General features: G+C 47.0%; 8 protein-coding genes across 8 annotated transcripts; 5 read left to right on the top strand and 3 right to left on the bottom strand.

The window, feature by feature from the left end:
• Window positions 1-32: 32 nt before the first annotated feature.
• On the top strand, window positions 33-2,918 carry atmQ (putative cytochrome P450 monooxygenase AtmQ). The gene is made up of 9 exons (XM_071510477.1): window positions 33-826; window positions 879-983; window positions 1,036-1,164; window positions 1,226-1,593; window positions 1,647-1,752; window positions 1,803-1,919; window positions 1,978-2,158; window positions 2,214-2,457; window positions 2,520-2,918. Exons 1-9 carry the CDS (start codon window positions 671-673, stop codon window positions 2,707-2,709), a joined length of 1,596 nt encoding a protein of 531 aa, XP_071367033.1. The 5' UTR covers window positions 33-670; the 3' UTR covers window positions 2,710-2,918.
• atmD (putative aromatic prenyltransferase AtmD) lies at window positions 2,911-6,182 on the top strand. The gene is made up of 3 exons (XM_041294777.2): window positions 2,911-4,748; window positions 4,816-5,001; window positions 5,075-6,182. The coding sequence occupies exons 1-2, from the start codon at window positions 3,592-3,594 to the stop codon at window positions 4,964-4,966; spliced, it is 1,308 nt and encodes a 435-aa protein (XP_041150422.2). The 5' UTR covers window positions 2,911-3,591; the 3' UTR covers window positions 4,967-5,001; window positions 5,075-6,182.
• F9C07_5875 (uncharacterized protein) lies at window positions 5,311-5,901 on the bottom strand (the record flags this gene model as incomplete). The annotated part of the gene is made up of 1 exon (XM_041287230.1): window positions 5,311-5,901. One exon carries the CDS (start codon window positions 5,899-5,901, stop codon window positions 5,311-5,313), a length of 591 nt encoding a protein of 196 aa, XP_041150421.1.
• Window positions 6,183-6,990: 808 nt separating the features above from the next.
• F9C07_2281025 (putative nonsense-mediated mRNA decay protein) lies at window positions 6,991-8,940 on the top strand (the record flags this gene model as incomplete). Its single annotated transcript, XM_071510476.1, has 2 exons — window positions 6,991-7,023; window positions 7,768-8,940. The coding sequence occupies 2 exons, from the start codon at window positions 6,991-6,993 to the stop codon at window positions 8,677-8,679; spliced, it is 945 nt and encodes a 314-aa protein (XP_071367032.1). The 3' UTR covers window positions 8,680-8,940.
• Window positions 8,933-11,489, bottom strand: F9C07_2145953 (uncharacterized protein). The gene is made up of 4 exons (XM_041294786.2): window positions 10,553-11,489; window positions 10,283-10,501; window positions 9,990-10,211; window positions 8,933-9,916 (listed from the first exon to the last, which is right to left on the bottom strand). The coding sequence occupies exons 1-4, from the start codon at window positions 10,586-10,588 to the stop codon at window positions 9,620-9,622; spliced, it is 774 nt and encodes a 257-aa protein (XP_041150419.1). The 5' UTR covers window positions 10,589-11,489; the 3' UTR covers window positions 8,933-9,619.
• Window positions 11,490-11,994: 505 nt separating this feature from the next.
• On the top strand, window positions 11,995-15,743 carry F9C07_5872 (putative ankyrin repeat-containing protein; the record flags this gene model as incomplete). Its single annotated transcript, XM_071511408.1, has 3 exons — window positions 11,995-13,316; window positions 13,376-13,934; window positions 15,261-15,743. The coding sequence occupies 3 exons, from the start codon at window positions 11,995-11,997 to the stop codon at window positions 15,741-15,743; spliced, it is 2,364 nt and encodes a 787-aa protein (XP_071367031.1).
• A 2,342-nt stretch (window positions 15,744-18,085) lies between these two features.
• Window positions 18,086-19,936, top strand: F9C07_5871 (putative D-amino acid oxidase; the record flags this gene model as incomplete). Its single annotated transcript, XM_041287236.1, has 1 exon — window positions 18,086-19,936. The coding sequence occupies one exon, from the start codon at window positions 18,086-18,088 to the stop codon at window positions 19,934-19,936; it is 1,851 nt and encodes a 616-aa protein (XP_041150416.1).
• Window positions 19,937-20,451: 515 nt separating this feature from the next.
• F9C07_5870 (uncharacterized protein) lies at window positions 20,452-20,802 on the bottom strand (the record flags this gene model as incomplete). The annotated part of the gene is made up of 1 exon (XM_041287229.1): window positions 20,452-20,802. One exon carries the CDS (start codon window positions 20,800-20,802, stop codon window positions 20,452-20,454), a length of 351 nt encoding a protein of 116 aa, XP_041150415.1.
• Window positions 20,803-21,942: the final 1,140 nt, after the last annotated feature.

The following is a 21,942-nucleotide window of genomic DNA, read 5'->3' as shown; positions in this document are numbered from 1 at the left end:
GCTTTGAAACATCTTTGTATTACCATCCCGTGAGACAGAGTAGGTCATAGATCTGGGGATACAGCATTGGATTAGGGCATGGACTGCTTCGCACCGCAGAGGCTTGGTATAGCATTCCCAACAAACCATGAAAAGTAGCAAAGCCATGGAAGATGTTCTAGGGACAGAGAAAAAGAAATATGAGATTAAACCCCCTCATGTCTCCATGTGAGCCACGTAAACCCCGGGAATAACTCCCAAACCAAGTTTTACTCTTTCTCTGCTGGTTTGGCCTCGATGGCATGAGGGATATACCTTGCTTCGCTATTGTGTTATCCTATTTATTCTTGGTCATAGAGGGCCCATCTCAAGGCAATACTGCAAGCCAATCCTTCCTAACCCCTCCTCGGTACTATACGCAGGGATTTATACGATTAGCACTATCAGCTGCTATTTATGTCGCTAAATACTCTTGATTAGGCCGGTTGGCAATCCAAGGCTGATATAGCCGTCAACATTGATTTCATGGCAATCTCAATCAACCACACGTCCATCTACGTACGGTACTTGAGTCCTTGGCTCCTTCAAGCTATCTTAGTTATCACATGAGCGGTCAGGCGTACTGAGTCGCGTTTGGTTGGGACTTTCCTACTTCATCGAATTTCCCCAGAGACTGACCATTGTATCGTCAATGTATCGACTATTGGAGAGAACATTGGACCGCTTTACGGGTCTGGTAGAGTACCAGCCAACTTATCTATTCGCCGCTCCTACTTGGGTCTATTTGGTGGGTGCTATCCTTATCCAGCAGCTCGCGACCAGATGGTACAGATATTATAAATCATGGGTACGTGGCTTCGCCTTAAACTCAACAAATACAGCTCCGCTAAAATAGAAAGGTCAACGTCCCGGTAGTTGGAGGGCATGGGATTATCGGGTCTTGGATCGCGGCATTCCGGTGGACAGCGCGGGCACGATCATTAGTCAATGAAGGCTATCAGAAGGTGTGTAGTCTTTTCTAGGATTTGTAGCCAATATGTGACACATTCTATACAGTACGGTGACTTCGCCTTTCAGGTATCAACGCCAACTAGATGGGAAGTGTTCATCTGCAATGACGAGATGGTGCGCGAGTATCGTAATTTCACCGACGAACGCTTTTCGGCAAATGCAGTCACAGCTGAGGCAAGCTTTGACTCAACACACTCAAGCCTTGGAATGCTAGCAGCTAACGTCAATGATGCAGTTGTTCGAAGCGAAGTATACCGTTCCGGGTGTGGCAGAGGGTGTGCATAAAGTACCTGTCCCTATTGTAGCAAAGGCTCTTACCTGGCAGCGCACTCGGGCTGCAACCAAAACCGATCCGTACTTTGAGGAGTTCGTGAAGGAGCTACAGCACGCCTTTGATGCGGAGACCAAGTTTGAGAATGAAGATTGGAACGATCTTTGCTGTTTCGCCACTGGAACCAGGATTGTGGCCCATCTAACCGCGAAGTCACTGGTAGGGTACCCTTTATCTCGAGATACAGAACTCATCGATCTATTCGCCGAGTATGGTAATGCAGTTCCAACCAGTGGGTTCTTTATTGCTATGTTTCCGCAAATTTTGAAACCGTAGGAAGAGCCCCAGCTTTCGAATTCTCCCTTACACGCTAATGCATCCATAGCTTCGCTGCTAAGTTTTGCAGCGCACCGAAAATATCAGCTCGTCTTGACAGGATTGTGATGGATGAACTGAGAAAGAGGGAAGCAAATCCCCGGAGCGAGCCACAGGTACAGGTCTGTGTAGTCCATGAGATGCTAAGGCTGACGGTATGTCTTAGGATATTACGGATTGGATTACGTTCTGGAGTCGTACCTACCCTGGAACATACACCGACCAAGACATTGCTCGGTCTGTGGTATCAGCCGTGTTTGGTGCGATCCACACTACAACACAGGTGAGGCCTACACAAGAAACAAAGATGATCTAGTCGACCAGCTCACCCTAAAACTTAGGTCTTGGTCCACTGCCTGATGGATCTGGCTATCCGGCCTGAATATATACACCCGCTGCGCGAGGAAGTGGAGACCATCTTAAATAGAGACGATCAGCAATGGACCAAAGAAGGACTCGAATCCATGGAGAAGCTGGACAGCTTCGTCAAGGAATGTCAGCGGTTTAATCCCCTTGATGCTGGTTAGTAAATCACCCCATGTAGTACGTAGCGACCAAGCTCTGAGCTTCCTCTTAGGTTCTCTGGCACGACGCGCTACAAAAGACTTCACTTTCAGCAATGGTCTGCACATTACCGAAGGAACGTTCGTCTTCACACCAAATTCTCCCGTTCTTTTCGACGAGAAACACTATCCGGATGCACAACAGTTTGACGGCTATCGATTCTATCGGCTGGGTAGAGTTACAGGACGACCACTTGAATACAAATTTATCGCCGCCAATCCCAAGTACCTTCAATTCGGAGATGGGAGGCATATATGGTGAGAGAATAGTGCACCCCTGAAATAATGGAAATGGTGCTAATCTAGGTTTTACTCGTCAGTCCCGGTCGATTCATGGCAGCAGACGAGATCCGTCTCCTACTAGCGCATATTCTCGTGAACTACGACATCAGACCGAAAGACGATGGTGAACGCCCGCCTAATTGGACCTTCAAGAAGATTTTGTTCCCGGACATGAAAGGAATGGTGCAGTTGAAACGGCGATCTATCAATACATCTCAGCCTAACTAGTTAGTCTACGGGTGTTTACAAGTTTAGCAAATGGAATTTAGTGCATTCCTTTACCAAAGGGATTGACTATTTAGTTGCCAGCTGGACTCACCAAACAATGTTATAACATCCACCATATGTCTGTTGTCTTATCCACATTACTACTACATTTACCTCAGATAAAATGCTCAATAACCAAGATACGTAGCATTCTTGATCGAGGGCGAGACCATTACTTCCTGGTAGGACATAGTGGTAAATACGTAACTACACTGGATATAATCTCAGTTGTCAATGAAAGCAACCTTCCTCATCTTGCCATAAATAGACCTATCCGTATGATTTACAACATTACACAGTGTCTTCTGCTTTCTGGAGACCTCTTGGAACCGAGACTTTACAGTGTAGGTAACACCACTTCCGTTGAAGCTGTTGGGTGACGAGTGACCAAAGGGTGGCATCACTGGTCATCTGTGACACAGTTGCGGCACAGTGTAAGGGCATCTTCTTGTATGGATTGCAGTGATATGTAGTGCTACGACCCAATACGTAGAGTCGCAGTATTCTTCTGCAAGGCATCACACGACTGCAGTCACTTGTGATGCCACGGACCCCGTTATTGACTATTTTATCTTGTCACTCTGATTCCTTGTATTCCATCGGTGACTGGATAACCCCTCACAGCGCACTGGACTTGCCAATCAACCCTGCTGGGAGTGTGCCATCCAGTGACCTGATGAACATTTGCCGGGGATTCCGAGGCCTGCCTTTATTCCTGGACCATATAAACGTCTCTTCAAAAACTATCGAGGTCCTCATCAGCATCCTCTCCATTTCATTCCACAACTCCAAATCTCAAATTCCCCCCTGCAGCTCTAACTGCACGTAAGAAGAGCAAGCAACATGTCCACTCCCAAGTCGGATACATGCTCACCCCACCAAGCCCTTGCTCGAGGCATGGGGTTCAAGAACCACCATGAAAGGCTGTGGTGGGCTACTTTTGGGCCTCTCCTCGAGAAGCTTCTAGCGCTCTGCAACTACCCAGTGTCCCTTCAATATCAGCACCTGTCATTCATCTACCATCACCTCCTTCCTTACCTCGGCCCATACCCGACCGTCGAAAATGGCTTTGCCTGGAAGACCGCCTACTCACCAGACGGAACACCCGCCGAAGTCAGCATCAACTTCGACGGGCCGAAGAAGACAGTTCGTATGGATCACGTTCCAATCAGCCAATGGAGCGGCACCCCGAAGGACCCTTTCTGTCAAAACGTCGCCCTGGAATTGACCAAGTCCCTGGCTGGCACACTCCCCGATTTCACCTGGGACTGGTTCAACCACTTTGTCCAAACGATGTTTATCCCTGAACCGGCGACTGACGTGGTCCTCGCACGAGAGCCCCCTAACTTTCGCCGTATGGCCATGCAGAGCGTCAATGGGTGCGATTTGTTAACCACTGGCGTTCGGGTGAAGCCCGTCTTCAACGCACTTTGGAAAAGCATCGAGACAGGGATCCCTCATGACAAACTGCTGTTTGACTCTATTCGCAATAATACTGAACTCTTTGGTGCATACCTCCCCGCCCTCCAGGTCATAGAGGATTACTGCCAGTCGGATCGAGCGAAGGAGTTTCAAACAAGGGGCTGTTTCCTCAGTTTCGACGCCACGAGCATAAAAGACGCACGACTGAAGGTCTATCTGCATGGGCCGCAGACAGCATACATGAAGGTCGAGGATGCGTTCACTCTCGGTGGCCGCCTCAGTAACCCCAATATTCAGACCGGTGTGAAGGAGCTACGCAAGCTTTGGTATGCCGTGCTCAATCTGCCTTCGGACTTTCCCGAATCCGAAGACTTGCCTGCGACCGACGACCTATACCAGGGCTGGCTGGTTAACTATGAGTTGAGGCCTAATAACCCTGTCCCGGAGCCGAAAGTATATATTCCAGTGGCGATCAACAATAAAGACCAGGATAGCATTGTCCAGGGGCTTCAGGAGTTCTTTGATCGCCATGAATCTATGGATGTACGGGATTACCGAGACATCTTTGAGACGTTGTTGTAGGTTTCTTCAGTCCACGCTAAATATCATAGATTGAATTGGGTTACTAACATGATTGTTGTCCAGCCTGGATGCAAAGAACCCCACAGGAATCCACCACTTCATTACCTTCAGTTACAAGGCCCATCCGTATGTCACTTGCTACTACAAACCACACCTGGAGCCAGTCCCAGTCAAGGAACTAGAAGAGTCAGATGTGAAGGGGCTTTCCAAGTAGGGAAATCCGAGAAGTCTCCAAATTGAACCCACTATGTATGTCGATGGCGTCATAATAATGTCAAACAAAGTTGTATTTCCCTTAGTAATTCACGTACATATTCTCTAGTACCAACGAGGCGAGGTTCTCTTTCTGCTTACTTGCAGCGTCCAGTGGTTCAATGCGTGGGATCTGGGATACAAGATTCGGGACCCATGAGTAACCGAGAAGAGTAACGTTATCTACCCCGTTTAACTTGAGGAAGATGTATCGGGACGCCCGAAAAATAAATAGCATAGAGGATTTTTTGTATACATTATCGAGGGCCAGTCCGACATTGCGTGGCAAAGAACGAATCCATTCAGCTAGTGTGGCAAGTGCAGATGCGGATAGAGATTGGGCAACATAGAGAAGACCGCAAAGTACTGCGGTTCGACGACAAGGGGAGGGACAGCAGTTGACACGGATCCTCCTGGTAGCTCTAACCAGAGGGAATGTACCCCGACAAGGAGCTCGTAGCTTAGTATCACCTGTGGCGACTTTGTGATGAGGGTAACCATAAGTACGGCTAGCTCAACGCTTTTGTGGCCCTGTACCTTTCTGTACATAATTTCATTCCACAGCTTCCCCGTAAAGGAAGCACGCCCCTGGGCAGCGTTGGCAAAAGGACTGTTGGGGCTCGTTGCTGCTAGAACTTCGACGATGCGTTCGGTATTGACCATATTTCTTGTCGCAACATGACTGAAGCAAGAATCGAAGATAAACACAATGTCGATCTCGGAATCAGGTAAGAGAACGTCAGAATCGCCCTCCACTAAAGCTAGAAGGAACATAGCAGAAAGGTTTCTGCCGTTCTTTGACGTAAAGATAGGTTTTCCATCCCTTTCGACTCCGTGTCCTGCGTAGTGGAGCAGGAAAGGATCTCGTCCTGGTGCATCTAGTCCTTGTTTGATCATCGTAGTTACTTTACTGTGTATATCCCAGCCCGGCGTGCGATCCTGTAGGGGAATAACGTATTGTTCGGGTGTCGGAAATCCGAACAGGTGGATAATGTCACGAAGCCTCTCACAATCTTCTTTGGCATTTGTCTGGTCGTTTTCCCAGCAAAGCGAGAGTGAAGAGACAAAGCTGTATGCACGAGAGCTGTAAGAAATATCGCCAAGGGCCGATATTCCACAAGGCCAAAAGGTCAAATAATTCTGAATCAACGATTCAGAATGCCCTGGTCAGACCTATATAGCTTCCCGCCGTTACATATAGTGGGATGATAATAAAGGAGTAATGGAGGAGTATTAGAGGAGTAGTGGAGGAGTAATGGAGGAAGGATTAATGGAGGAAGGAGTAATGGAGGAAGGAGTAATGGAGATGCTCTGGTCACGTCAATTACCGCCTTCCGGAGCAAGCTTAAGAACAAACACAACCTTACCTGTTGGTCTACTTGAATTGAATAAACAAAGAAACACAACATTCTGATTGGTTGTCCAGGGCAGAATTGCCAATGTGTCCTGCGTTAAAATGGTAGACCGTCAGGCTGAGTGCATCCCAGTCTTCGTTATTGTACCGAAAATCGGTGTTATCAAGCAAGCATATATGTCTTGGCGGATTGGCAAGACCTATTCGAGATTGGTTATGATCTCAAAAACGCAGAGAATAAACCGACACTTGGCAGTTGTGAATAAGAGCTGATGGGCCAATTGATATGTTGGTTTGATCGCGGGCAATTGAATTGTGAAATCTGGTATGATATATCCACTGAATCTTCGAAGTATAGGAGTGTTTGTCACTGTATCATGGGAATACTCTCGGCTTGTGAGTTCTTAGACTGTTGTAATGCTTGATTGAATAGGGTTGACTCTATTGAAGAGTACAGTTAAAGTATATCTTAGTATCCTAATCTGGTTGAAAGAGTTTCAAATGCAGAATATTTTCATTCCCACAAGCGAACTTTCGCACCGGGCGAGAAAATCCCTTCTGTGCTGACAAGACTTGAGTTTTAATGTTCACTAGAGAATGCCACTTCTCTGTAGCGATGAAGTTCCTTTGTCATGGTTGGCCAATCACACAACAAGGCTGTATCTGTAAATTCTGGGAGTCCTTTAACTTGTAGTGCTCGCGCTAGTATCACCTCTAAGGGGCCACTACGATGGACTATAGCTGCTGGTTGGTCAAAATAAACGGATATACGGCACATGGTGAAATATTACTTAGTACCTCACCCGTTATCATATGTAGAACTTTCATCTTGACTGACTTGCAGCTTAGCAGCTATGGTCCGCCATCTCTGTACGGTATTACAGTCAGTAGAAGTCCATGTGACTCAGCAATGATGTCGATTTGCATATCAGATAAACTGATAACGATGGGCATCCCAAAGTCTACTATGGCTATGGAGGAGACATGAGGAAAAATGGTGCTGCGGCACAAAGAGGTCAACAGAGCACAGCCTCCAAGATACTAGTATACATCAAAATTTCAAACACATGCAAACGCGTTTTTCAACAAGGTGTAATCAACAAAAGATGTAGGAGGCAAATTGAATTTGTTTAGGGATGTGGCGTATTCTCATATAGATTGAATCCCAATTGTGAGAAAATTCCACAGCAGGATTTCACCCTGCACTTTACTAGATAGAACCACGACCTCAGGATACTAGAGGAAATTAGCCACCTCTTTGAATCCATACCTTCACTTAGATGAGGTCACGGTACCGATGAATGATTTTTCAATTGACTAACAGAAATATTCCCCAGACAACAGGATTTCCTTTAAATACATAATACTTTTAATCCCTTACTGAAAATTTATCTTCTCAAGAAAGATAGAAATCTATTCCGGCGCGCTATACAGGTATTGTCGGAACGCGTGTCAATATAGCAAAAATTTTGCTTTGCACCAGTCAGGTCGTTGACACGGACATCGTTCGAAAGTATGGACTCAGGACACAGAACGATGTAACCCCATCACGCGGTATTGTTGTGATTGCAGACGAAGGTGGCCAATGTCTCGAGACCGAGGCGTGGATTCCTGTCGCTGCCCTGAGCAGGGCTCATGATATCAAGGGCATTATTCGGTTTGGAGACAGGTTTCAGCTGGGTCCTGTCGTCATGAATTCGGAGGATGAACCTTTCAACGATTTTGCCTCCCAGATCAGTCGATCATTGTTCGACAGAATTCTTCGGTCCACAGAGACCAAGGTGTCGATGAATATACAACAGCGCATGAGGCCTGAGCTCTGGGAATTCCCCAATAGGTACACATACGAGGGGAAAAGGAGGAACGCGACCTCGACTCATGGCATCGCCATTCCTCCTACCTTCCTCAACGGCCTCAAGGAATGGATCTTGATGCACTATCCCGAGCAAGACATGAACAGGGTCAACTGTCACCTCCTCGGGATCTCAATCAATGGGACAATGGCCAGGGATGAAAGGACCATGTCGCGTTACAATGTGGCAAACGTTACCACAGTGATGACACTCATAGAACGCATCCTTCCCGTCGATGGTTATACCTTTACATTGCTCGTGCCATATCTGGGCCAAAAGAGCCTGTACATCGAGGCCCTCCAAAGGCTTTCTCAAAGAACTGGCGTGGCCTTTGAACGTCTCCCAAAGGTCCTCACGATCGATGCGGCCCAAGGCCACGAAGCGGGCGTCGTACTGGTAGACTGGACAGTCACCAACTCGGAGAGGCGCTCCGACCTTGGCTTTCTTCAGGAAAAGCCGTCGGGTTAATCTGGGACTTACCAGAGCAAAGGGCTGTCTTCTCTCTGTCGGCAACGAAGATATTGCGTCTGGGAAACTGTCCAATCACCTATAGTTTGGCAGCAAGACAATGTGCAAGTACGAGCTGGTTGAGCACTGGAAGGATTTGCTGCAGAAGGACGTGGTCATGCGCATTGATATTCAGGGCAATACTCCAGATGTGACTAGGCGGTGATTCAGATGTCCCACTTGACGATCCGACCGACGATAAGATTCTTGGTCCTTCAAAGGTGGGTTGGGGGCCTTGTGACGACGGAGGAAATAGTTGGCCTCAGAAGGAAAAGAAGGGCGAAAAAGTTGTGCGAGAGAACTGGTAATCTTTGGACGTCCTGTGACGCTTTCCCTTGCTGTTATCGGCATGTTTTGGTTTGGAAAATTGGCGGTGTATTAGCCATGCAATGGACCTTTTGATGTACTACTCTAACGGGAATCTTGGCTGGACTAAGTGGATGTTAAAGGGGTGTTTCTACTGATAGCTAGTACAATCACAAAGCGTTGATTTTCCGCTGTCTACATTTCAACTCGACTTAATACTAGGTAGCTATATCAACGATGTAGGTAGGTTAATGGTGGGACGAAAGCGAGCCAGCAACTGCATCGGTCATAGTATAGTACGATGTGTGTATGTGTGTTGACTTCGAAGACGAGAACAGAAATCGCAGTAATCGAGATTTGGCTTAGATATGTAGATTTGGATAAATACGAAGGTCTTGCCATCAAAAGACACTTAAGCTCGCCCACACGCTAATACATCACCAACACCTTGTCAATCAATTGGTATCAATAGAGTCACCAGTCATGCATTCCGTCAAAAGCCAATAGAAGAGACCCAGACATCACTTCCGCATACCAAGTGCCATCAACTACACTATTCCACCATATATTTGCGCTGATTTCGTTTCCTTATGAATCAAACCGTGCCAGCCCGAGGTACGAGCCCAAAATCAGTTGGTCCTTGACCATTAAGCCGACGTTGCTTATTAGTCTCCAAATCCAACACCCCATGACACGCGGAACCCTCCTTGTAGTTGAACAACCTCGCCGCTCGATGGTCATGGCCGAACTTGCAGTGACTCGGATTCAACTGGGACAGGAAAAACATGACACAACCTCTCTTCTCGAGGATCTTCAGGCACGAAACTTTTAAACCGTGGATATAGGTGCATCTTTCCATGGCACAGATGATGGATTCATGTTCTTGCATAGACTATTATCTTGCGGAAAATATGTTATGAGTACCATGTCAGTAACAGGTAAGGGACGAGAAATGTGAGACTGACCTCACATCGTCTAAGAAACTTGCAATCTGCCTGATTGCATTTCACGCCCGCCAAGTCGGCTGGACACATGATTGTGATCAGGTCGGCTGTCTCTTGTTCGCTAAGGTTCGCGATGTTTATCATGCCTAAGGCTTGTTGAGTTGTGGATGATTCCTCTGATTGGATACTGATTTCCGTCTTGTTTTTCTGTGATGGCGCCTCCAGCTTCAAGGTTGACGGTCTCTAAAAGGAAGGCCATCTGTCAATCCTCGTGTATTAAAGAATCATCTTCGACACGATAAGACGCGACGTACCTTCACGCGTCTGGCCTTTTGGGTGGTCTTCGTGAGTGTGTCATCGCTGGTTTGTCCCTGTGACACCTTTTGTACCGTTATGGTCTGCAGATTAGGCTTTTCAAGTAATATGGACTGTACGTGTTCCTGCGCGAAAGTAACGGTCAGAGTATTTTCGAATGGACCGTGCTTCTCGATACGTCTAATGAGGCGTCCGAGGTCTTCATTTGCCAGGGGTAGCTAGTTTGTGTCAGTTTCGATAACGGGGCTTTGTTGATATGGTTCGCGTACAGATAGCTTGATGATACTAGCCAGTGACTCCGCCATGGTGATTGGAGAGATCCCTGATGGAAAGGGTATTTTGCTGTGTGAATAAGGACAGTAGACTGGAAGGCTTGGAGGAGTTGAGACAGCTGTTTGGGGAGGGCACGCATAGTGAATTACAGGTAAGGAGCCATGTGGGCAGTGAATGGTGGAAGGAGAACCCGTATACTCGACACTTTTACCACCAAGTATCCACCTTGCAGAATCTGAGGTTAATAAGCCACTTCTGTCTTACATGCGCAATTGCCTTGATTACTGTTTTCTTTCGTAGCAATATCGACTATTTTATCGCTGTATTTCTTTAGTGACCGAGCTCACATATCAATCTCCCTATTAATCCAAACGCGCACTCGCCTTCCATATAAACCAGCTATATGAATACTGCTAAGAAGGTATAATATCTCCTGGATTTGCGTATAATGGAACAGAAGGGTGGCATGTAACAGGACTCTGTAGCACTCCAACTAGGGAACCGTCAGGGACACCTTGGGTGTACATCCGCCGTTCTAACTCTAGAAAAGGTCTGTACTCGAGGTATGAGATGTTTCAGACTGTTATTTCGTCAATATTAGCAGGCCAGACATATTCTGTGGGTGCAGCACGACATATCTCAGAATCTTAAAAACAGGAGAGTTGTTTCGTATACGGTCGAACAATAAAGTGACTTTTCGGGACAACCTTTACATTTGGATCTCACATCACAGCTAACATTACGCAAAGCGACAAGGTTTGCATAGTGTTTGCTTATAGGAGAGCAAAGGTGACGTTTAGGAGATCATACCGAGAACCTTCTGAGGATTGTTCATATATAAATGTGTCACGTGGTTGGACTACCACATTGATACGAGGGAGCAGTTGCGTGACGTCTACTCCGTCTATGTTTTTGTTTAATTTTCCTTCTTGATTTATCTCCTCGCTTATGCTTATACGGAATTAGGTTGACGATCCTTGGGTCCGGGGAGAATTCGTTGATGTCAATGGCGGAAGCATGAGTGATTAAACGGAGCAATCAATGGGTCTGGCCCTAAAAATTCGCCTCCCTTCCTTCAGCTGTTGCCTCCTTGATCCTGTCGCACAATTGCGTCAGGATTTTCTCGAGTGAAATCTTTGGTACTGAGTACTTCCGGCCTATAAAAGCCCCACAGGAGCTACAGTTACATGCTTTTTGTAACGCTTACAAAACTAGGGCGTAGTGCCGGCAAAACCATTAGAGCCATGAGAATGAGGCATTTCTCAGGGTATCCGCAGCCACTCAACTTTGACCTCCTCACTTCACGATGATCCCACAGTATTTATTTTAGACATGTTACTCCTGCTCACTGCCACGATCGTGAATTTTTCCTTCTCGTCCTTACACCCGTGCCGCAGACCTTCTGGAGGGTATTTCGCGACTAGACCCTCTTCCCTCCATGCCCCCCTACCCTGAGCCACAGGCTGATTCCTCTCCCCTACGACTTCACCATCATTATTTTTATATCATCATCTGGGCTCTGGTGGCTTCAATCATTCTTTACATTCCAGGGGGTCTAAGTTTTGTCGATGCCTTGCTTCTCGCCTCCGGTGCCGCTACCCAAACTGGGCTCAATCCCATCGACCTGAAAGATCTGCATATATCGCAACAGATAACGCTATGGCTGGTCCCTATGGTGACCAACGTAGTGTTCCTTCATACATTACTTGTTTTGATCAGGATTTACTGGTTTCGGAAACGCTTCAAAAGTGCCATCCGTGAGGCCAAAGCAGTATGTCACAGTCAGCGACAGCGAATGAACCAGGCACTCGACTATGAAGCCCGAAGGCCGATAGGCTTGAACAGAACTATTACGGATACGACAGATACGACTACTACTGCATTTGACTCTTCAGATAGGGACGACGAAGAGCAACCCCTACTCGGAAGTACGGACGACGAGATCTCCCCTGGAGCATCTCCCAAGACACAAGTCGGGGATCAGTCTCCCGTCGGTTACCAAACTTTCAAGCCAGCTGCCATAGGCCCTTCTAGTCCACGTATCACATTTTATGAATCTGACAGGGACTATGAAGCAAGACAGAAGCGACGATCCTCTTTTTCTCGTCGTCGCTCGTTTTCTGAGGCAGTCAATGAAGCTTTCCCACGGACAGACAGCCCAAACACGCCTGTTTTGCCGTCGTTGATGTGGCAGCATTCGATTGCGAGTTATTCCGACTGGGATGAGGATCAGAAGGAAGAGCTAGGAGGGATCGAATACAGGGCGTTGAAAACATTGATGGTCATCTTGGTCGGGTACTTTCTGGCTTTCCATCTACTCGGCATTATCCTGTTTATTCCGTGGATTATGATGGACTCCAAGTATGGAGGGATGGTCAAAGACATGGGTTTGAACCGACCGTGGTGGGCAGTATTTACTGCTGGTTCAGCTTTTCATGATCTAGGGTATACTTTGAGCCCCGACTCCATGGCTTCGTTCCGAAACGCCGCATTTCCACTATTAGTGATGACCTTTTTGGTGGTTATCGGGAACACAGGCTTTCCGTGCATGCTGCGCTTGATCATCTGGTTGATATCCAAATTTACAACGTACGGGTCTCCGTTAGACGACGAGGTACATTATTTGCTCGAACATCCCCGACGATGCTTTACGATGCTCTTTCCTGGATCAGAGACGTGGAGACTAGCAGGTGTTCTCCTCCTGCTCAACGCTCTGGACCTTTTTGTTTTCTACACACTTCAAGAGGTGAGTTCGACATTGTATAGTACGTCTGCAAACATGTCAACTAAGTAGTGATGTTCCCACAGAACCCACAAAGCAATCCCTTCTCACCCGGTCTCCGTCTCGTAGACGGGCTATTCCAAATCGCCTCCACCCGAACTGCCGGCTTCTCAATCACCTCTCTCGGGACACTCCACCCCGCAGTCCAAGTCTCCTTCGTAGTAATGATGTACATCTCGGCGTTCCCAATCGCAATCGCCATCCGCAAAACTAACGTCTACGAAGAAAAAAGCCTCGGCATCTACGACGACGAAGACAAACCCAACCCCCACGGCCTGGCCGCCCACATCCAGCGCCAACTCGGATTTGACCTGTGGTACGTGATGCTCGGGTTCTTCCTCATCTCCGTCACAGAGGGCAAGCGGATCCAACAAACCCACGGCCGCGACTTCGCGTTCTCTCTTTTCCCACTTCTGTTCGAGATTGTCTCCGCGTATGGAACGGTGGGGCTCTCGTTGGGCTATCCAAAGACGGAGACGAGTCTCAGTGCGCAGTTTAACCCGATGTCGAAGTTGATCATTATTGCTATGCAGGTGCGGGGGAGGCATCGTGGTTTGCCGCATGCGTTGGATCATGCTATTTTGTTGCCGTGTGATGTGCATCAGGATCAGCATGGGGAGTGGTGGTGGAAGCGGTGGTTGAAGCGGAAGAGTTCGAATATTAGCAATTTCTTTTCGCATGGGGATGCTAATGAGGATATTGAGCGGCTTGCTTTGTGAGACTGTCATTCGGCATTAGGTACGATACTGATATCAATACCTACGGCATTACTGACTCCGTGAATATGGAGTTCTAAAAATAAAAAAGATTATATTTTTGTTGGAATACTGTAGATCGCCCCACAGAGTGTCCTTTTCGCTCTCTATAAGAGCCATTTAAACATGTTTTGGTTGCGGTACCTGGCTATACACACAATGTACTCCATACTACTCCGTGAATGAAGAATAATTAAGATCCACTACTGGGTAGCCTGCGCCACAGTGTTACTACTTCTGGTATGGTGTGTATACTGGTCATGTGATAATATGGAATTCAGCTGAGGTTGAGATCAAACTCTTTTCTCTCCTGCTTCGTTTTACCCAACGACCTCACTGCATTTATTATTCCAATCAGTAAAGCGGATATATTTAATCAGAGTTGTTGAACAACTGTAATCACAAGACTACTTCTATCCTTCCAATGCCTCTCCTCGACCTTCCAAATGAGGTACTGCTTCTAATCATTGAAAACCTCCCGACTGCGAAGGATGTTCTCTCTATGTTATTGACAACTTCCCGTGTCTACGCTATTCAACGAATGGTCCCGCTATACAGTCATGATATTAAGTGTTCTGGCTCATCACTGTCATAGTACTCCAAAAAAGGACATATCTCAACTATAGAGACAATGCTTCAAAGAGGCGCCAATATAGACTGCAAAGATAAGAATGACTGCACACCACTGATATATGCTGCATCCAATGGAGATGAAGATTTGGTTAGATTGTTGCTCGAAAAGGGTGCTAACCTGGAGAATGAAGACTATACGGCCTCCACAGCACTAATATGCGCTGCCAAAAATGGACACGAAGGTGTTGTTAAGCTACTGCTTGAAAAAGGTGCTTTCGTCAATCGTATGGATTGTGGTGATTGTACATCCCTAACATATGCCGCGATGGAAGGACATGAGGGTGTGGCCAGACTGTTACTTGAAAAGGGTGCTAATCCGGAGTATGGAGATACGAAGGGTTATACCCCATTAATTTGGGCTGCTAAGAAGGGCCACGAGAGAATATTTAGGCTGCTAGTCGAAAAGGGTGCGAATATCTAGCACGGAGATGATAGCGGTTGCACGCCACTAGCATATGCTTCTAGCAGAGGACATGAGATGAGGGCATTGTCAGACTGTTACTTGAAAATGGTGCCAATCCTGGACATGGAGAGTTCATTGATCGCATCATTGATTGCACACCACTGCTAATCGCTACTTTTCAGGGACATGAGCATGTGGCTAGGTTACTACTTGATAATGGTGCTGATATCGAGTGTAAAGATGAGGAAGACTACACACCACTGATATGGGCTGCTATACAGGGACATAAGGGTCTAGTCAGCCTGCTGCTCGAAAGAGGTGCCGATATGAACTGCGAGGATGAGGATAGTAATACACCACTGATACACGCCGCTAAGAACGGAGATAAGGTTGTGGTTAAATTACTGCTTGAAAAGGGTCCTCCTGATCTGGAGCGCAAAAACTGGCATCGCATGACAGCACTCGCATGTGCTGATGCGAACGAACACCAGGATGTGGTCAGTCTGCTGCTTGAGTATGGTGCAAAGCGTGAACAACTTCCACCACCAGACCTATCAGTTATACTGTCGTATTATTCAGCCTCATACACAAATGAAGATGATGAAAATGTCTAAAACTCACACTTCTAACATCTCCTTTGGTTACGTGAGCTTTCGCGATGGTCTGGGCGCCTTCTGTGCCACTTGTGCCTTGAGGCTATCATCATTACTCATGAACTGGGCTAACTGCCACATTGGCTGGGATTGACTCCTTGTGACAATGATTCCGTCGTGTTCGGGCCTCTGCAGAAGGGGCATAACTTCGCCAATAGGATCTACAAATGGCATGTAGGAACTATGTCTTGAGGAGCAGGGGATGTCCTTCGAAGTCTCAAGTTGCTTTGGCATTCGTTATTTGTCAATAACAGCCACACCCGGAGCGAAAATAGAAGCGACAAGGCTACAGACAGATGGGAACTAGAATTTTTCAATTTTAAAAGCCCCTAGGCACCTTCTCCCTCGGACATGTGGTGCAATCTTGGATCTAGAGTTACATAGAACAATAAATCGATATTGCCCATTTCGAAAACAACTAATCGAATAAGTGATGTGACTGGCTTCGCTTTTCACGAACCAATATGCACCATTAGCTATGGATGTTACCTCATTAAGACGACCCTCTCTTGAACAAACCTGATAGGTTCTCCTTCAATCGCGAGCGAGTCATGCAACGACAATCAATGTCGTGCTCTACTGCCCCACATAGCGGGGTAAAAGCCATAGCGTTCAAGGCTTCAATATGAATCAAAAGCCCAATTTCCAACCAATAACGTTTGGACCTCATTCAGAATCAATCATCTTGGAGTGGGGCGATACTTGAGGAACGGTACAGTTGTCTCAGTCCCAGTTTTAATAGGCCCATAACTAGATAACATGAAGACACTAGTCTATCATATGTGATATCATCCAGCATATCTTATGCCAGAAAAACAGATCAAATGTGCTTTTGGTGTGGTGATCTTCACAACTTTCCGGCAGATTGCAACTAGCTACTGAACATGACCCAGCCACGAGACTGATCGTCGCGTCTACCATATCTAATCAGAGAGGCACTGATGCCTTATGATGGGCTACTGGGTTTGTTAGTGCTCAAGTTACTACTACCGATGGAGCCTCACTTTAGTCTTGGCTGTAGGAATATTGATCCGAAGGGACAAGGCTTTGCTTGTTTGGGTTACTGAGTACGAATCTTTGCAAAGTCACCGGATTCTGCCGAAGAGCGAGCCGAAGAAAGGGCATAGTCTATCACATGATGGGCTAATTCTAGACCTCTGCAATGAAAACATGCAACATCACAGTCCGGTGAATAGAGTATGCAGCATAGTGGGCCAGTGTACTAGATTGAAATGCCTCACATAAAAGGGGTTCGGTTCGCGAAATACTTCCTCTCAGGTGTTAGCGCAATTGCCCACGCTCGGTACTCTTCACACCCCACCCACATCATCCTACCGATGTGAGCGTGATGCAGTGCTTTCTTCACTGTAGATATACTATGGCCAAAATGTATGTATGTATATACACGCATGCGGCCCGCGCGATTGCCGGCGCGGACCGTCAACGTAAAGTTGTGGCTGGTTGAGGATATTGTGCAATGTATGAGTAATTGAAGATCAGATATATTTTTATTGTCCCTATCTGTACCGCAACAGGCCGTGTTATTGATACTCTGTGGTGTTCAGCACCACTGTGCACTAATTCCCATATTTGAAGCGTTCCACGTGGAAAGGAACCCATTATGCCCCTTGCTTTAGGATACGACGATAGCCAATGATGCCGCAATAGAAGGGAGAGCCTCAATAGCACAGACATCGGATCGACATACTCTGGGCTATCTTGCTAGTAATCCTGCTTAAGAAAGAAGTCTAGATTTAACTTTTCTTCGTCTCACGAGCTAGGTCTACGAGGGCTGCAACTTCCTGCATCATGCATCTGGGATGTAGCACGCGGAGTATTGTCAACACGTTTGCCAAAGCATAGTATAGCGTAACTCGGCCCTGTACGCGAGGCTTTCACCACTCTAGAAGGCGCATTAGACTTCCAGTGCTCATGAGGAAGCTAACCGGTCATCAGATGCTCTGCTCAGAACTACATGTGCAAGCTTCATCGCATATGATTTGGCGCTTGCTATTGTCAAGGGAGGTGTTTGGACCAGCGACAAACTTTTATTGGAGAATCTTCAGACATACGAGGCTGGACGAATATCCCTCATAGCAGAATGAACTTTGCTATCCAACCCACGCAATGCCACAAAGCGTGTCATCGTATAAGTGCTAATAGATCTCAGACTATAAATACCACGAGGATCCCTGTTGTGACCCGCTATTCCATCCAGACCAACTTGAAGTATTGAACAGTCCAAAGTAATCAGCTCCAAGCCCTATCACAGAACTCATATACATTTCCCCAATCCAAGTACCATGCCAACTGCACACACAGTAACAGTACACCCCAGCCAATACACTCCAGGGGCACGTGCGTTCAAGGTATCGACCAGCGATGCCCCGCTGAAAGACCTCAACGCCGAAAGCCGACACGTTCTAATCATCGGCGGTGGTGTCAGCGGACTGCTAGTCGCATGGATGCTTCTCGACAAGGGCATCCGAGTGACAATTCTTGCCAAAGAGTGGGCACGCACTTGGGACTTCGGCGAGCCCCGCATCACTTCCCAGATTGCAGGGGCTTTGTGGGAGATGCCCCCCGGGGGATGTGGCTTGACTGAAATCGAATCTCTGGGTGCTGGCTGGGCTACTGTGGACCATTATCGAGAATGGGCTATGCAAAGCTACAACTTCTACATGAAGTATGCTGAGGTTTCTAATGAGCATGAGAAAGGAGGACACTCGTTTGGTCTCTCTGTTGCCAAACTTCATCAATTTTTCTATGAGGATGTTATCACTTCGTGCAACACAAGATTGCCAAGGAGTGAACATTATGAGAAGTATGCTGCTGTAAATACGAGGATTGGCGATGTTGAGGTGTACCCGGACAGAGACGCAATCGCACAACGATTCAACAAATCATTCATCAATCTAAGCTATGGTGGAAAAGAATTCCAAAGCGGTTATACCCATAAGGCTCCGATTATCAATACCGACAAAGCCTTAGCCTATCTCATGGCCCTTATCCAGCGAAAAGGGGCAACACTCGAGACCCGAGAAGTGAAAGATCTAAGACAAACCGGCCAGAGATTGCTGATAGACTACAAAGCGGATGCTATTGTCAATGCCACAGGTCTCGGCGCTAGAGATCTAATCAGGGACGATGATGTTTACCCGGTTCGTGGCGCTATTCGCCGCGTTGAAAATACACGCCACAGCAAATTCCGTCATCTAAATGACGCCTATTTAGTTCCTGCACAAATCGGGCCCGGTGGTCTCCCTTCCAAGACCGTGTTCATTGTACCTCGGAACGACGATATCCTCTACGTGGGTTCCATCATACAGCCACATAACGATAATATGAACTTGACTCCTGAATCGCCCGAAGTCCAGCAGATGTGGGATCGGGCAGGAGAGTTTATGCCCAGTTTGAACCATGCAGGCTTTGTGAACCATTTCCCTTTCACCCAGGGCTTGCGGCCATTTACCAAGAAGAATGTCAAGGTCAGAGCTGATGAGGACTGTGGATTTCCTCTCGTCCATAACTATGGACATGGAGGGTCTGGGTGGACACTAGGCGTGGGAACTGCCCAGTGCGCGGTCCATATTGTCGAAACGCTTATCTATGATCAAGATAAAGCTGGTCTTTTACATGTGGTTGGTTTGCAGACAGATTGGTCTGGCAGTAAAAAGGAGAAATTCTCCAATGCAATCAGAGGAACCCTGGGAGCAAGTGAAAAAGCTGAACTCTTAGAGAAAATTCGGGCTTCAAGTTTCCCACAACCCTACAAAAATCGGCTAACAAACGTGGTTAAGTCGTGGTCTGCGGAATTGATCAAGGCATCGGCCAAGGTTGGCAACCAGACGTTGACAAAGGTCGGCGACAGGCTTATCGATGATAAAACTGGTCTTTTAGAAGTGGTTGGACTGTCAGATTGGAGCGATGAGGAGAAGGACAAGTTTCGAAATACAATCAACGGGACCCTGGGACCATCTGATAAAAACGAGCTCTTGGCAAAGATCCAGGTTACCACTTCTTTACGATCTGACAAAGTTCGGCTCACAGAGGTCGTCAAGTTGTGGTCTGCAGAATTGGTCAAGGCGTCAGCGAAGGCTACCAACGGTGCTATATATCCTATTGGGGATACTGTGTACAAAGCACGATTTTAGTGGCATTGGTGTTTTAATCAAGTGGAATTGATATATCCTGGTGGAGATAGTGTCTGAGAGACCTAGCACCTAGTATCCTTGTTTTCGATTGTTTTGTTTACTAGCAGAATAAATAGTGGACTTTGGCTGAACCCATCATGAATTCAAGGTCTGAGCCCAAAACCAATATAGATAACCTACACATTACCCAAGCTATCGGCATGATAACTACACACCACTACAGTAAAATCTGACCGGACCATTCTTCTGGGCGGACGAATATCGAATCAAAATGTACTTGAGAAACAGCTGGGTTTGAAATGCCTATGGCACTATCTCAGAACGCAACACGCCCAACGGACTTATAAAAGCAAAAGCGCATGAGAATATGTGAGCCCTGTTCAGAATGAATGAAGTCTCCCTGCCTTCCAAGTCTCCTCTTTGCACCTCACAATGCCACTATACTCCCAGCGTACAGTTAGCTTCTCTTCAACCATCGTGACATAAGGGCTCACCTTGATGGATTCCCATACGAACTAGTTCCAGTAAGAAGCGATCGCATTCGCAGATGCACCGTCGAAATGATAGCATTGTCCAAGCTTGAAGTCCTTGGTTGTGGAATCCACATAGCCATGTCTAATGGCCCCAGGAAGGCTGCCGCAGTTATCGGGCGCGAAGAAGTACGCGAGCTGTCGGTTTCCTCCCCAGGTTGTGATCTTGAAAGACTTGAAGCCTTTAGGCCAAGTCGCACATGTGTTGTCCCAGGTGTTGACGCCCGATTGGACGGAATCGCCGCAGTTGGTATCACTGTAAGTGTCCATGACGAAGGCGGATCCGCTGGCACTAAGGCCAGCCATGATGGCGACGGCGGTGATTGAGAAACGCATCTTGAAAAGATGAGAGATTCTTGACGTTGGAATGATAGAGTATTAGATGAAAGATGAGGCTTGGTTTGCTGGAGTCTCTTGAGCTGATGGGTTGTGCAGATGTAGAACGGCAGAAGAAGGGGTTTATATACTTGAGGTGCTTTGGCATTTCTCAATAGAACAAAAGTGTATAGCCTCGTCGGCACAGTACTATAACCTATTAGATACACAGACACGCGTAAATATGTAAGGCCTCCTAGATTCGTTCCTAGAGCCCAACAGAGCCAAGGGTAAGAACAACAGAAGCAACGCAGACGGTATCTAATTTGTTCGTATCACTCCGCCGATCAATTGCTGCCGGGGCCCTTGGACACCATACTCGTCGATCACTGCCCTGACATAGCGGTGTAAGGAAGAATTGACAGGCAGATATTGACTATTGAATATTCAAGGGGCTCGTAAGTTAATTACCAAGCCTGGAAAATAGTCAGCCAGTGAGCAGCTGCAGCCTTCACACAGGAGCAAAAAGACGCTCCGGGCTGGATGGGATCGTCGCTATTAGGCCGTCTGGGGGCAGGGCTTGAACCTTGGCAGGGTGCCTTAAAATCCATTTTCTTTCCCATTCCGGAAAATTCAACAGTTTGGGGCATCTTGGGCGCCTATCACTAGGATAGCTGGAAACCTTGATCTTGACTCTATTCCCACGCTCCTGAAGCATAACAAAGCCGTTCAGCCTTGCCAGGGGGCTAACATCCTTTACCTAGCATTGTTAGTAGAGCGCACATTATCTCCATAATAGAAACGAATGATTATGATCTATACTCATCGGGCAAATGATCACTACAACACAACATATACTTGACACTTGGGTCTTGATTAATGTCTTGAGTTGTCGAAACTCTTCTTTAGGGCACAGGGACCCTGGACGCCCGGTCAGCAAGGAATGAACGAGGCTACTGCCTTCTGAAGCTCCGCCCCGTTCCTTCAGGCGATGAATTATCAACAGATCAGAATTTCAGGCAACCAGGACGGACTATTCTCGTATTCTCTGGGGAATGTAGATCATCCTTTAGACAAAAGTACGGGGGTGCATAGTACCAGTCACATCAACTTCCTTTGTACTCCGTACATGAATCCAGTAACAACCCCGTGTAAGGCTTC

The sequence above is a fragment of the Aspergillus flavus genome, chromosome 7 (genome assembly GCF_009017415.1).
Source record: "Aspergillus flavus chromosome 7, complete sequence".
In the NCBI taxonomy this organism is placed as follows: Eukaryota; Fungi; Ascomycota; class Eurotiomycetes; order Eurotiales; family Aspergillaceae; genus Aspergillus; species Aspergillus flavus.
The sequence above is the reverse complement of the archived record's forward strand: the minus strand, read 5'-3'. Positions and strand labels throughout refer to the sequence as shown.

Excerpts from the sequence above, each read along its gene's own strand:
- atmQ (XM_071510477.1), top strand. The coding sequence starts at position 671 with ATGTATCGACTATTGGAGAGAACATTGGACCGCTTTACGGGTCTGGTA. Across the intron at positions 827-878 it reads ACAGATATTATAAATCATGG|GTCAACGTCCCGGTAGTTGG; the intron begins GTACGTGGCTTC and ends TAAAATAGAAAG. Across the intron at positions 984-1,035 it reads TCAATGAAGGCTATCAGAAG|TACGGTGACTTCGCCTTTCA; the intron begins GTGTGTAGTCTT and ends CATTCTATACAG.
- atmD (XM_041294777.2), top strand. The coding sequence starts at position 3,592 with ATGTCCACTCCCAAGTCGGATACATGCTCACCCCACCAAGCCCTTGCT. Across the intron at positions 4,749-4,815 it reads GACATCTTTGAGACGTTGTT|CCTGGATGCAAAGAACCCCA; the intron begins GTAGGTTTCTTC and ends ATTGTTGTCCAG.
- F9C07_2145953 (XM_041294786.2), bottom strand. The coding sequence starts at position 10,588 with ATGGCGGAGTCACTGGCTAGTATCATCAAGCTATCT. Across the intron at positions 10,212-10,282 it reads AAAAGGCCAGACGCGTGAAG|AGACCGTCAACCTTGAAGCT; the intron begins GTACGTCGCGTC and ends CCTTCCTTTTAG. Across the intron at positions 9,917-9,989 it reads AGTTTCTTAGACGATGTGAG|TCTATGCAAGAACATGAATC; the intron begins GTCAGTCTCACA and ends GCAAGATAATAG.